General features: G+C 37.3%; 1 protein-coding gene across 9 annotated transcripts in view; it reads right to left on the reverse strand.

The window, feature by feature from the left end:
* Window positions 1-16017, reverse strand: part of EXOC6B (exocyst complex component 6B) — a 696544-nt gene that overhangs the window by 175026 nt on the left and 505501 nt on the right. Inside the window, exon 21 of one of the 9 annotated variants that reach the window (XM_027132001.1) lies at window positions 11067-11113. The exons of the other annotated variants lie outside the window; for them this stretch is intronic. Within the exon in view, the coding sequence (XP_026987802.1) occupies window positions 11088-11113 (26 nt within the window). The 3' untranslated portion in view covers window positions 11067-11087. The remainder of the gene's footprint in view (window positions 1-11066; window positions 11114-16017) is intronic. 9 annotated transcript variants of the gene reach the window in all.

The raw sequence follows: 16017 nt of genomic DNA on the forward strand, positions 1-16017 counted from the left end.
GAACATAGACTCAGAGCTAAGTTATCTGAAATTTTACATTGAGAAGGATTCTGTAGGGCATTTAACATAACGGTGAAAATCAATTCTCTAGAAAAGCACTGTCCAAATAGAAGTGTGAGCTGCATGTGTAATTTCAGAATTTTTAGTAGACAGGTTAAGAAAACAAAAATTAATTTTAGAATTAATAATATTATACCTTGTTTTACCCAATATACCTAAAATATATTAATTTCAACATAAAATTAGTATTTTAAAAATTTTTCATGAGGTTTTTTCAAAATCCAGGATGTATTTTACACTTAGAGCACAACTCATTTCTGAGCTGCATGTCAAATGCTCCAATAGCCACTTGTGGCTGGTAACTATAGTACTGGACAGCACAGCTTTAGATGATGTTGACTGTAAAGAATGAAAACTAAAATGAAATGTGCAAAGAATGATTTCAGACTTTGAAATGACAAGGAAAGAGCACTCCCCAAATTCATAACAATATGAATTCCATTTTTACATTGGCTATGAAATTAGTATTGAAGCAAATATTCCTGACACTACACAATGTCTTCTATGCAGCCCATATTTTAAAAATAGGTCAACCTCTGAGAGAGCTATATACTTTGTATGCTCTTCACTGTGCCTGTCAATAAATTTTTATATTACCTCTTTATTAATTCTTATGCTAGTATTCTCACCTTTCTTGTCTTCATCCCATTTTCTTTTCTTATATCTAATTTATTATTTTTTTCAACTTATCCTACTGAAACTGGTCTCAAATCATTTTTGGAATGATTCGGGCATAATTAAAAAAAAATAATAATAGTTGAGCAGCATATGTTTCTGGACAAAGCTCTTGGGTTCTCCATTTCCCCAGCAAGTGATACCAGTAGCAATCCTGATCTATAACTGCAAAATGTTTTGTAAGTATACAATACAAAACAAATGCTGACTCATTAAAAGGAAAAGTATCAAGACACTGTCAGCGCTCTTGAACAGGGTGGAGGTATGTCACACAAAGCTATGAAAAATACTTAAAGAGAAATGATTAAGGTAGGTTCCACATAGGATGTTTCCCAAGCTAAAAGAGCTAGATTTTTTAAAAAGTCAATTATGATTCTTTCTAAACTGAAAGCAGATAGTTAATGCTTCTTTGGTATACATATCATGGATAGTCTCACAATTTGCCAGGAAAACTGAGTCTCATAGTCTAAGCTGATGGATGTCCACAGAAAATGGATATACTAGCTAAGGTAACTGGGATTCCAATCCTTTCTAGAATTTACTTATGTGACCTTGTGCCAATCACATAAGTTTTTAGTGCCAGATGTCTCCTCTGTAAAATGAAATTAATAATATTTCACTTGCTTAAAGCTATGCGACTGAATCAAATATACTCTTGAGGTCTATTGTATAACAAGGAATATATCTGGTCTTTGGTCCCAGCTCCTGACACAGAGTTTCAAATACCCTTGAAAGGTCCTGAGCAATAGGAAAGTTCCTGAGCAATTCACAATCAGCTCCTTTTGACCATACCTAAGTTTATGCTGAAATGACTCCTGTGGGCCCCTAGGTAGTTTTAAGGGAGGGGCTGGACAAGCCAGAAAGACCAAGCCTGTGACTAGAGGTTTGAAACTTTCAGCCCCACCCCCAGTCTCCAGGGAGGGGAGGGGAAGGTGATTGATTTCAATCATGTGGCCAATTATTTATTCAATCATGCCTATGTAATGAAACCCCCATATAAAAACTCTGGACACTGAAGCTCAGTGGATCAGGAATTCCTGATGGGTGAACATGCTGATGTGCTGGAAGGTTGACATGCCTGGAATCCTAAGGACAGGTCATGGAAACTCTGTTCTGCCCCCTCCTCCCTAGGATCCTGTCCTATGCATCTCTTCCATTTGGCTGTTGCTGACTTACAGCCTTTATAATAAAACTGTAATCATAAGTACAGCATTTTTGGTGAGTTATGTGAGTTTCGCTAGTGAATTACTGAACTGAAAGGAGATGTGATGAGCCCCAAATCTGTAGTCAGCTAGGAAGAAGTACGGGTGGCTTGAGGTCACCTGTGACTTGTGGCTGATGCCTGAAGAGGGGCAGTCTTGAGGGACTGACCCCTTACCCTGTGGAGTCTGCACTAACTCCAGGTAGTTAGTGTTAGAACTGGATTAAATTGTAGAACACCCAGTTGGTGTTGGAAAACTGTTGTTGGAACACAAGGTCCAATCCAGATCAAGCACATTACAACTTGATATTGAGTCCATTTTAATATCTAGGTTATAGCCAGATGTGTCCCAGCATAAGTAATGTGAAATTTACTGGAATTGGATACAATAAAATAATACTATGCTTTTTTTTTGCCTACATGGTCACTTCTTCAATGAATCAAAAAATTTAAAGATACTACACTAAAGCAAGTCTTCATTATGAGAGATCATTTTTTAAAAATTAATTAATTAATTAATTTATGGCTGTGTTGGGTCTTTGTTTCTGTGCGAGGACTTTCTCTAGTTGTGGCAAGCGGGGGCCGCTCTTCATCGCGCGGTGCGCGGGCCTCTCACTATCATGGCCTCTTGTTGCGGAGCACAGGCTCCAGACGCGCAGGCTCAGTAACTGTGGCTCACGGGCCCAGCTGCTCCGTGGCATGTGGGATCTTCCCAGACCAGGGCTCGAACCCGTGTCCCCTGCATTGGCAGGCAGATTCTCAACCACTGTGCCACCAGGGAAGCCCCAAGAGATCATTTTTGATATGGCAAAATAAAAAGTTCTGCATATCTTGCCCAGAGAAAGATATTTTCTATATTCTCTAGCTTTGCTTCATATAATTATTCTAGTATTAGTTGGGAATTCCACCCCCTCAATGGAATTATAATGTAAAGTATTAAAACAATGGTCAACATCCATGTTAAATGTTTGTGAAAGATCAATGTGAACATAAATACTGGTCTGCCATTATGGTTACACAGACTAATGAATTTATTTTCAGAGGTCAAGATCTATCTTACTAGAGAATATAAACTTTGCCACTAAGAGCTCAGTTTGGGGTGTGTTTTCCTTTTCTTTTTTTCCCCTAAAACAAACAAAAACAAAAGAAGGAGAAAAAGAGAATCTCTGTCAGTGAAACCTGAGACCTTAAGCTGGTAGTTACAAGATCAGGGAATTGACTGCAGACACAACAGGAACACTAGAGGAAGCATTAGGCATTTTTAACTCCTAGGCACTGGTAAGAGAGGGGGAGATTAGTGTTTTAAGAGAATTTAGGTTAGTTGGAGAAAAAGGAAATGAAAATAGTTGTTTCTTAAGGTACCTAAGCAACTTCTTTCCATGATAAACGGGTGCTTTTAAAGGAATATCTTAACTACTAGGAAGTATAGGAGATAAATGAGCATCTCAAGTATTAAAAGCACTCCTGTCTTTAAAATGTTGTCTTTAAAATGTTTAAAAGCCCTCAAAAATGCTTTTCTACAGAAGAGTACAGAACCTCATCCTTTTCCCTGGTTAATTGCCTGGGCAGGGGCTGATGCTACACCTTGTTTCCATCCATTGACAGGCAGACAGCTGACAAAGAGATTCCTGTGAGTCAGAGGGGAAGGGCAGGCCTTAAGCCATGTGACTGCTGGGATGTGGTGAAAAACTGAGGAGCCTTGAATTTCTTCAGAAAGGCACATCATTCAGGAAGAAAGGGCAGAAAAAGACAAAAAGAAGAGAAAGATTACCAGGCAAATTTTACTGATACCCACAAAGAAAATAAAGTGTTATTTTTCTCCTATTCTTGGTTACATTATATAAAATATTTGGTGTTATTTATAATTAAACAGTCCCAATTATTAGGCTTAAGAGAGGCAACTAAATAAACAACCTTTTCTTTCCTCTCTTTCCATGTCAATTTCTGAGTCTTTTACAAGCACTGATTCAGCTTCTTTATCTTCCATTCATCCTTCAACTCTCAGCAGTCTGGTCTATCACCCTACTTCCATTAAAAGTACTCTCTCTAAAATCTGCTTTGGATCCAGTAACAATGATTATGTCTCCACATTTCCTTCTGGCTACCCCACTTCATTTCACCCTATTCTCTAATCATAATGAACTAGTTTTAGTTCCCTAATATGCCATGTTCTTTATTTCCTCCCAGAATTTATACAAATACTTGCTTTTGTCAGAACACCCTTCCCAGCCTACCTCATCGTACTCGAATGGCTAATCCCTAGCCATGCAGTCCAATGGGACACCCTAGTCCAAACCACTCACATATAACAAATGGGTAAAAAGATTTTGAAAGAGATTAAGTGTGTTGTCCAAATTCACAGCTACTTAGTGATCAAAGACAAAGGCCTCAATTCACCCATACAAGTGTACATTATCCTACCAGAGACCCTACCATAAACCACCTTCTCCTCCCAGGAAAGGAGTAGAATATAGAAGTAAAATATAGATCAACCATCATTATAGAACATTATAGGTAAGACTTTAAAAATTCTATAAATTGACTCACTAGTTTCTGAAGACTTCAGCTTTTCTAAATGGAAGTGTTGGCAATGATATTTTCTTCACGTTTTCTAAATTCCAGTCTTAGAAACATGAAATTGGGAATGCTAAAGGGATTTTGTGGTGCCTCTCTCTCTCTCTCTCTCTCTCTCTCTCTCTCTCTCTCTCTCTCACACACACACACACACACACACACACACACGCACATAAAAGGGAGGAAGAGAGAAAGGATAAATTTCTAACATTTGTAATAGAAAAAGTAGACTAGATAGATGATTTAATTAAAACAACAGAACTCAAATCAGAATTTGTTAACTGCTGAAATACTAGAGCAGGTAATAGTGGAAAGGACTGAAATTTATTTCTTTTAAAATGTCTCATAAAAATTAGGACTTTAGTCAGTTTTTTAAGATGTATAAGGTACTGTTCCACCTAAAGGCAGCAGATGGCTAGAATGTAACAGGAATTTCTTGTAGGCTTGAGTAGAAGTCTGTCAACTTTCAACTATTATAATAATTTTTAAATAGACATGGTATTTAATATGATTTCCTGGTTTACACCTTATAAAATGGCCCAGTTAAAATAAATAGTTTACTGGCCTCAGCCCCAAAGACATGAAGTGAGGGCCAAAGAAAATATAAAATGTATAAAATGTCCCAGTGTAAACACCTGAAACAAGAGCAGTGAATGCATCAGATATTCCTGGGAGAGTCTGGCTTACTACAAACATTAGGATTTTAGCCTATGTGAGTAAAAGGGAGGTGCAAATGGCTTGATGGAATGAGGTAGCGGTGCTAAAGAAATAATTTTCAGCTGAGGTGATGTTTGTAGCTAGCTGATATAGCAGAAAGAGATGGCCATACGTTGCTCTGGTGCTAATGGTGAGGTAAGGTCTCTGGTTTGCAATGATTAAGACAAGCTATTGTTTCAATGGGCTCATTTCTCCATGAAAATGCTTCTGGGTGTTTTCAAGCAAATCATGAGGATTAATGAAAATTTTTAAATAATTGTTTTATAAAGTTTCTAATAAAGGAATAGTTAAAAGGCTTCGGAGATTATGAAATTGTTATAACATACTCCTTTAACTTTAGGAAAAGTCTTTTTACCAAGTCTGGAACCAGGCTTAAGTAATAGGAAAACAGCAATAACCACAATATATTTTTAAACTTTTTCTTCTTTGAAATGGCATTTCTTAATCTTTCTAGTCCCTGAAACTTCCAAAGTGTGTAAGGTCTCAAAGAAAAATCTAAACAGTTTCTAAGAGGAATCAGCCACTGTCCTTATTTAGAGCTGGGATAAGTACTGCATTTACCAAAGAGCCAAACAGAATTTAGGGTATTGGGAGGTTTGCCTCAGATAAAGAAGCTTAACTGGGTATTATGATTCTTCATGTAGCAGGTCCTTTGTACTTCCTCATCACTTAAATGCCTCACAAACAATCCAAGGTAACATTTGCTACCAGAAAAAGTACTTTGTCTCTGTTGGCCAATCTCTGGAAGCCAAGAGCAGGGTTTGACAGTGATATATAACAAGGTTAGAGCAGCATGATCCATCTCCATTCGCTTGACAAGGATGGCATCTTAGGCCATGGTGAGGAAGAGCAGGTTGCCCGCCTTCACTGCTCAGGTTGGCAGCACCTACTATCAAATGACTGGGTGTCTGGCAATGGGTTCAGAGAGACAATGACTGCCTTATCTCCTGGAATTCAAGGAACTTCAGCTCATAGACCAAAATAACTGCTGAGTGGGCACTACTCACTGATCCATGTCTGAGAAAAGTCCTTCCGGAGGGTACAGGGTCCATCATCCACAGTCAAAGAGAAGTGACATGGCCATTTAAATGGCAGGGAAGCCCTCTGTTTGGGTTTTTCATGGCTAAGAAAGGCACATCATAATAACATAGCATAATAGCATAGCACCTAGGATGACAACTACTGCCTGTTTTTGACAGAAGGAAGATATTTGCAGTTTGTGCTCTTCCCACACCATTTTAGAGCTGAGAATCCAAGCTCAATCCTGCTTTTAAAAAGAACGGGTAAGGGCCTGGGAAGTGGGAGAGAGACAAAGCCATACAGTCCATAAGTATCTGGGGAAGCTTTTGCATAGATTGACTGAGAGCTGTGTGTCTGAGAAAGTACCAGACTATGGCCTCTATTTTCATCCTACAAATTCCCACTGCACTTGAGTTTTAAATCTGGTTTCTTGTATAGAATATCTACAGTGTTCCAGGTCTTGCAGAGAAAACAAGGAATGAAGAGAATGAATGAAATGTTGATAACCATAACTATATATAATATATATACATATATAATTGCCAACTTAATGATTCTCCCTTCCAAATTTGTAAGTTTCACTGCAAATACTGAATCAAAATGAGAATTAGAAACAAGAATACAGAACATAACTGAGAAAAGGGGAAAACAAATGATGAAATAAATAAAGAAGGATGTGCTCTAACAAAGACTGGCTACCCAAATCCCTATATCCATTTAGAGAATAGAGAATGAAAGCATTTTTGTAAAGAAGAAACAAAAAATATTTTTTCTGATTCCATTAACCAGTCAATCAACCAAAAGACAAAATTCATTAGCCATAGAGCTTGTCTCATAGAACAAGTTATCGTCTCCATCACATTAAAGCAACAATAACTAATTATCCTTAGATTTTCACATGTGCAGAACACTGCAAATTATAGGAAGCAAGTTTATTTTTCTGCATACAAACTCCAAGTCTATCATCAATCTTTTTACCTTAATGTTTCTCAGATGGAAGAAGGCAGAACAGGAAAGCTTGTTTTAAAATTATAATTCAGAAAGATGAGGCTGAGGATAGAAGCTAAGGGATCTGAAATCAATGATACTGAAACACACAAAATGTCCTTGAGTAGTCTACAACAGGAAATTTGCATCTTCAGGAATTACATATCCTCAAACGAAGGAGGCATCTGTTATTTTGATATAACCTAGGAGATGAGGTTTAAAATTTTACTGGGCTCCAACTTTTTCCATTTGTCTCTCTTCAAACCCTATATTCTTAAAATGGCTCTCTTTTTAAGACTTGCAGAGGTACAATTAAGATAATTAAGATACAATTTGAAAAGTGTTATTCTGATAAAATATAAAATATATACTTTAATTGGAAAGGAAGTATTTAAATTCAAAACTTTTCACAAGAGTCCCACAGTATGTAATGATACCAGTTGCTACAACAATTTAACATTTCTAAGATTGAAGTATATCTCACAGAAAGCCAACTTGTCTTCTTTAAATCTATCTGTCATATCAGTATTATATTAGTACTCATGTCCTAATAACTAAGTTTCCAAAAGAAATGTATTCATACTCTTTAGACTCTTCTGAAATTCAGGACTGCTTAAGTAACACGTTTCATCATGGCAACCCTGATCTTATCCACAACCACACTGACATTTCTACAGGATACTATAGTGCTTTAGGTCTTCACTAGACAGCTTGCTTTCTTCCTAAACTAATATTATCTAAAAGTAAGTACCATAAAGCAGACTCTGAGAACAATTATAGAGAAAGTTTCTTTGAGAAAAAAAATTACTGACCCTATTCCAATGGTCATTAAATTTATGAGCTCCTGATGGTAATCACTCAAAGCCTGCTTTCTGCTTCCATATATTCTAAGTCTCTGATGAACATGTTATCATAATAACTATAATTAAAACTATAATAAACATATTTAATATTTACTAGTGGTTACAAATATATGTGTATTAGGATCTGTAAAGCATTTCATATGCATTATCTCATTTAATTTTTAAAACAACTTCCCATACACATGAAAATATCCACACAATCTTCCCTCCCATGATAAACTGTAATGTCTTAGAACTAAATGGAAACTCAGAAATCATCTAGCCAAGTGTTCCCATATTATAAATGAGAAGCCCAAAGCCCAAACAGGTTTAATGAATTCCTAAGATCACACAGCAAGTTGGTGGCAAAACTTGGCGGCAAAACAGCTTTCCTTCCAGCTTAGTACTCTTTCTGATGATGATGATGACACTTGACAATGAGGATGGCAGCTAGCAGTTACTGAGCATTTGTTATGTGTTACTTAATCATCTCAACAAGTCTGTGAGACAGTATAATTGTAACTTCATTTTATAAATAAAGATATGGTTAAGAAGAGGAATAAAGTATGCCCAAACTACTAAATATAATATATGATAACAAAAATCAGAGATGATAGAAACAGATTGGTTTCAAAGGTCAATCTGTTTTTATTACCTCTGATTTTAATTATTATATATTATACAGATGATATATTGAGAATTGACTGTTGGTGGCAAGAACGGCTTGATAATCCATAGAAGTTGGTGGTAGGATATGTGTACTCAAGTTGCCAATTGTACATCCTCCTAAGAGAGTATTCCTTAGGATTCCAACTACATCCTTGCTATTCATATCACATGACTTCCATCCCAAGCCACTTCCTACTTCTACTCCCTTCCATCTTCAGAGCTGACCAAAAAGATCCAGAAACTTAGGTAGTTGCTAATTGAGTCATTTTTATTCATTCAACAAATATTTATTAAGCAAGTACCATATGTCAGGCACTGTGCTAGAGGCTAAGGAGACAGGAGTGTGCAGACATGATCTGCTGTTTACCTTTTTCTTGGATCCTATGAAATTCATATATTCAAAATAAGCCCTCCTCTTTTCTTGAACTGTTTTGAATAAATTTTTGTTCCTTGCAAATAAACATAATTTAATTAAGACAGATTATTATGGATTGAGCTGGCAAAACAAAGACTTCAGAGAAAATGTAGAATATTTGGAACTCGTTAACAGGTGATGGCAGGGAAAAGGGCATTAAGACATCATTTCATTTCCCAGGATGAGAGTCAACAGTCAGTGGAATGTGGCAGCCAAGCTCATAATTAAGGTATTATCTTATGTCACCTGGGAACAAGTTCCCATTGAGGGCGAAGCTTTGGAGGACTAGGTTGTCCTGCCATTGCTCAATTTAAAGAAACTGAAGAATATGGAAAGCTTTCATGTGAAAGCTTTTAATAACACTGGGCAACTTACAATGAAAATGGGGCACTCTGGTCCTTGCTAGAATGCATAGCTCAAAAATCCAAGAAAACACAGAACCATCATGAGGCACTACTATAATAATCCCCTTCTGTCTGCAGCTGGATAGCTGGGTGAGCTGAAAATCAAGAGCACAAACTGATCTATGAACTGATACACCAGCTGTCTTCATACCTTTACCATATTCCCTTGATAAATGCAAGGGTGCTAAGCGAAATTGTGAAAGCTTGATCCCTCAGCCTTCTCCAGAATGCTTTCGATTGTATCTCCCTTGCCAGAGAAGGGTAGCACTCTGCTCTGCTCTATCCCTTATTGAATCTTGTCCTGTGACTAGGACCTAAACACAACATGGGCTCAAGGGTGATAGCAAAATAAGAGTAGGGGAGAAAAGAATTATACTCAGAAGGGAATGTAAGAGTTTTCTAAGGAATTGCAGGAAAAAAAACCAAACAAACCTGTGTGGGTACACATTTTGTACTAGTTATTCAAGGATGACTAAACATAATTTTGAATGACAAATTAATTACTATTGGGCATCTTATCGGAGAGGCTTGATTTAATGTACGAGCTGGTAGTCACTTTAACAGTTTGTTTGGTAGGCTGATGCAGTTTGGGTTTAGTACTGGCTTAGTTATTAAGGACCAAAACTCCTTTTGCAAAAGGTAAACTTCAAAGGCTGCAAGAGAAGAATGATAGTAAGACCTGTCACATTTGCTTCCCTTATGCTTCTGACCAGGGTCCTGAGGACTCACTTCTCTTCTGTCTCCCTCACATCAGGAAGAGATTGGTAAAGGAACGCCTGAAGGCTTAAGACAGACTCTTGTGGGGAATGACCAATGGTGGATAATTAACTATATGGATGTGGAGAGTCAAAGATAGCTGGGATCAAGTAATGGAGAAAATAAAAATAAGTGAATACAGTCACCCCCAAATGGCAGGTGTTTGGGCCTGGTACTTAAGGTTCAGAGAGATCGCTTTACAAAGATTCCTTAGTTCAGAAGCCCCAGTGCAAAATCATAAGCAAGCCTATTAAGGTTTGCCCGATTAAGATTTGCTAAAACATCTCACATCTGAGTCAGAGGAGAGTCTGCTATACCACACAAGGGAACTTGCAGCCATTTTTTTTAGTGAGTATATACTAAGAGTTGGAAAATTCAAACTTCTCAGTCCTGGACTATTAGATCCTGACTTTTTGTTTTTTTAGCCTTGAGCTAAAACTACTTCTCTAGGGATGCAGAAAGCAATCTGGTCTTTCAGTTAGAGTGGGGTCTATGGAATTAAGTGACAAATGGTGTTCTGCTAATATTTTATATCATAGTAGGCTCAGTGAGATCATGAATCGACTCTAAAGTTGTTTCATTAAATCCTGAGTTTAGGCAGATTCTCCACATTGGTTTCCTGACCTGTAAAGTAAGGGCTATTATGGTAAGAAGGGTGAAATGGAAGGCTTTGGAGTCCTTGTTCCCAAGCTCATATTAACTTGACCATCAAAGAACTGAGAATTTGGCAAGATGCATTCTATTACCTTTCTGTACAGGGACTCGGTCTATTCTGTGCAAAAGGCGATGGGCCCTGCGAAAAGATGGATTACACTAAATTTTAAAAGATGCAATTGCTGCTGCATTTCCTCACAACCAAATGTCCCCTGGATCTGGATTAATTATATTATATTTTTAATATGCCAATCTTTTGAATAATATAGGAACCTGAGCAGACAACTAAAAACTGAAATATTTAACATTATAAACCATATAACAATGGAAGTGGGAAAGAAAACAAGACAAAAACACATGAAAGCATGTGCATAAAGAAGTGATAACTGTAATAAATAAAATTTCCATGGCTGTTTACAAATGATTTTATGCGTAGTATCTTATTTGACTTCATAACAATACTGTGAGAAAACTATAGCAGGGATTAATATTTCTAGTTTACTGATGGACTCAGGGAGGATAGATGAGTTGATTTATTCACTCCAATGGCTTGAATTATGATGCATAAATATGCTGAAGCTTCCAAATCATCTCCATCATGGATTACTGCAACAGCCTTATAACTGATCTCTGAGGCCCCTGATAAATTGCAGAGTTCCTTCCAAAAGCACAAATCTAATCAAGTCACTCTCCTATTTAACACCAATGGTTTCCCATTTTTTTTCAAGCTTCCAGCATGGTACTTTGCATGTAGTATCATGCAAAGTAGGGGTAGGGGCTCCACATATATTTGCTGAATAAATGAACAGATTACTGAATAAGCGCTGTTAACAAGTAGGTGAGCTGGAATATGAACCTAGACCTCCTTATCTTTAGAATATACAAAGAAAAAGGTTTGGAAATTCCAAATCCAGACACAGACTGAACATCCTAGTACATGAATGCTACAGTAGCCCAGGTCTGATCAAGGAGGTAAGTATTAGGTCATCAAGACCTGCTAGTATTTAAAATCCAGTTTCCGAACATATGGAGATATAAGATGAAATTCATACAGAGCAGAAATACCCAGAGGTCACTGTCAATTTTTAAAGGGAAAGGAATATTTTCTTCACATCTCCTAAATCCTAATAATCTTCACCATAAAGGTACTTGGTTTGATTAGCCTGTCAGTAAGAATCAACAACACTCCTATTAGATAGTGGTATCCAAAGCAGTAGTTACCATCTCTAGTAAACATCTGAGCTAACTAATTGATTTCTTGCAAAAGCATAGGCTGAGAATTAGAAAATCATCAGTTCTGGATGGTAACTTTCAGAACAACTACAGAAGTTCGACAGATAACTACAAAAAGCAAAACTTACATTGAATAAAAGGGCATCTCCAAACCTAACTGATTCACAAACTACAGACAAAGGTCTGCGTGGTCTGCAAAAGACCTTCTGAGAGTTGCTGTATATTTATTACTGCTGTTGTTACTGCTGCTGATAATGATAACAGGAGAAGCTACTCCTTATTGCATATTTAATGTTTTGCCAGCCATGAAATAAACCCTTTTATGCATTATCTCATTTAATTCTGACCCCATTCCTGTAATATGAGGTTCTATTATTATTCCTATTTCATAAATGGGGCTGTGAGAGGTTAAATAATTTATATATGGTCACACTAAAAAGAAGTGGTGACTTGAACATCTGATTGAGCTGACTCTCAAATCTGTGTTCTTAATGACTACACTATACTAGCTGAATATCTCAGGCTTGCATGCATATAATTCCTGTATGTATTTGGGATCTAACAAAGTGGCAGCCCAGGCCTCAGAGTCAAACACTCAAGATACATTCACATTCTATCTTGTCCAAAGTTTTATTTCTTTCAGGACCTATACACAGTTCTTCCAATGACTCACAGACAATAGCAAAAATACCTCACGTACACACCACTGGGTAGAAAGATGTAAGTGTTAATTATCTTGTCATTTGGGGCTGCTTTTATACGCCTCTGTATAGTTATGCGAATCTTATGTATCATTTCTTTAAGATTTTTTATAGACCACTGAGCATGTAAAGAAGAAAATGAGGGGGATGGTATAGCAAAAGACATAGAATTCTTTCTTTTAAATTAAAATAAATGTCCATGGAAAGTTTTTTGACAGACAAATTAATGCCAATCAGAAATGAAACATTAAATTCTAAATCAATGAACCTTAGTGGCTCTAAATATATGGGGAAAAAATTTCAGTGGTAATATGGTTATTAGAGACACTGCCATGCCTCACAAATGTTAGTGTCAAGCTGATCCTAAGTCTGAAAGGCTATTACAAATATTGAATGGCTTTTCAGGCAAGACACTGGCTCTCTGGAAACCCTCTGCCATAGTTAACAAACTATTTTCATAGTTTCCACCTTTTCATTAAATGATCTCTCTACCTCTTAGTCAACTGAAAGCTGGCTCTCTGCTAAGGATACCAATTCGCCTATAGTTCTCTAAAGTAGAAGCTGTTCATTCTTCTACAAAAAATGTACTTCAGAATCAGGCTATAAGATGGGCATTTTCCTTATTCATTGGTGCTTCTCTCAGACCATTACCCCTCTTCCTCAAGGCTCATATATTTTAGCTTATTACCCTCCATCCCTCTTTACCTTTTAGCTCTATCAAAAATGCAGTCACTTTGATTGAGTTATTCCCAATCATTCATCAGGCTTTGCCGTTCAACCATTGGTAATGGTTGGTCACCTACCCCAAAGCCTTTTTCTCCCTTTTATTTATATCAGAATGAGGTTCTACTATTCCTCAAGACTCGGAAAATGATGACTTTGTATTCAACATTAAGAATCAATCTTGACTGGCTTAGCCAACCATTATGTTTTCATTCTCCTGGGAAGTAACTGGTTAAGACAGAGCCATGTAAAACAATTCTGGTTAACTAGATGCAAAGAATCCAGTGGATGGCTTCTAGAAACAATTCTGTGGCTGTTGGATGTTATCATGTCTGGATGTAATCCCTGTAATTGTACTTATTTCTTTTTTTTTAAATCTCAGATACCAGTTCTTTTTTTTTTAATTAATTAATTAATTTAATTAATTTATTTATTTGGCTGTGTTGGATCCTCACTGCTGCGTGATGGCTCTCTCAAGTTGAGGTGAGCGGGGGCTACTCTTCATTGTGGTGCACGGGCCTCTCACTGCGGTGGCCTCTCTTGCTAAGGAGCACAGGCTTCAGGCGCGTGGGCTTCAGCTGTTGTGGCGCACGGGCCCAGCAGCTGTGGCTCGCCGGCTCTAGAGTGCAGGCTCAGCAGCCGCGGCGCACGGGCCCAGCTGCTCCGCGGCATGTGGGATCTTCCTGGACTAGGGCTCGAACCTGTGTCCTCTGCAGTGGCAGGCAGACTCCCAACCACTGCGCCACCAGAGAAGCCCTGGAATTGTACTTATTTCTGAATGATGAGATAATTTTTTTGTTACTTTTTTCTCCCAAAATTTCCACAAAGAGCAGGTATTACTTCTATAAAAAATAAAATTAAAAAAGAAAAACCGGGCTTCCCGGTTCTAGGAAAAGAGAAATTGTGGTAGACATCTTTGAACAATGTAATCTGCACTGTAGAGCTGGGTTGACATCTAGTATAATTTCCTTTCAACATGAAAAACTACCTTTTAAATGTGTTGTGGTATAGATCTTCTGGTGACAAATTTTCTCAACTTCTGTTTATTTGAAAATGTCTATATTTTACCTTTATGTTTGAAGGATATTTTTCACAAGATAGAGTTTTCAGGTTAAGGTTAACAGGCTTTTTTTTTTTCTTTCTTTCAGGATTTTAAAGATGTTCCTCTACTGCCTTCTGGTTTGCACTGTTTCTGACAAGAAATTAGCAGTAACTCTTATCATTGCTCTTTATTATATAATGTGTCTTTTCTTCTGCTATTAAGATTTTCTCTTTTATTGCTGTTATTTTTAGCAATCTGACTATAATGTGCCTGGGTGTGGCTATATGTTATCTTGCTAAAGATTTGTTGAGCTTTTTGAATCAGTGAGTTAATACTTTTTTTAAATCAAACCTGGAAAAAATTTCCTCCAGTCATGCATTATATCCATTTTTTCCTTTAAGTTATTGAATATATTTATATTCAGTTTTTTAAAGGACCTGTCCACTATTTTTAACATCTGTATAATCAGTGGGTTTATTTCTATTGTTTATTTTTTTCTTCTGTTATGGGTCATATTTTCCTACTTTTTTGAATGTCGAATTTTAGTTTTTTGATGTGAAATTGTAGATGCTATACGGTTGAGAATCTGAAAACTTTTTCATGTTCCTCTTCCTTCAAAGACTGTTGAGTGTTTTGGCAGGCAGTTATTTTACTGGCAGATTACCTTTATCTTGTCAAGTCTTCTTATTAGACTTTATTAGGGTGGCTCAAGATTAGCTCTTACTCTAGAGCTTGAATAGCATTCTTAATGCCTAACCTTCTGGGGTATTACTGAATGCACAATATGTTAAGGTGGTCTCTCCACTCTAGTTGGTCAGAATTCCAGTGTTTCCTAGCACTCTGTGACTACTGGCATTCCTATTCAGCTCATAGATCCTCAGTGGCTATTCTCCGCTAAGCCTCCCAGAGTTTCACACCACACATGGCAACTTGGTTTTTGATCAAAGACTCAAGGGCTCTCCAATGCAGATTTCTGGAGCAACTTCTTTAAACAACTCCTTGCTCTCAGGTACCTTTCTCCACAAACCTAAGCTGCCTCAACAGCCTTATAAGCCAATTCCTGGGTGGGGGGGGTTTCTGTGCAAAACACTGCTTTTTATTCGAGCTGTACTTTCCTGTGCTGTGTTTGGACAGTGCCCCCAGACAGAAAACAAGAGTAAATGTCAAGCTTACCTTGTACATTTCTGAAGGATCATAGCCTTGTGCTCTCTGCTGTCTAATGCATGAAAAGAGTTGTTTCATACAGTTTATCCAGTTTTATAGCTGTTTATGGCAGAAGGGTGACCTTGATACCTGTTACTCTGTGATGGCTGGAACTGGAAGTCTTAATTAATTAATTAAAAA

This window comes from Aethalodelphis obliquidens, unplaced genomic scaffold (genome assembly GCF_003676395.1).
Source record: "Aethalodelphis obliquidens isolate GAN/ISIS:26980383/991018 unplaced genomic scaffold, ASM367639v1 scaffold40, whole genome shotgun sequence".
Lineage (NCBI taxonomy): Eukaryota > Metazoa > Chordata > Mammalia > Artiodactyla > Delphinidae > Aethalodelphis > Aethalodelphis obliquidens.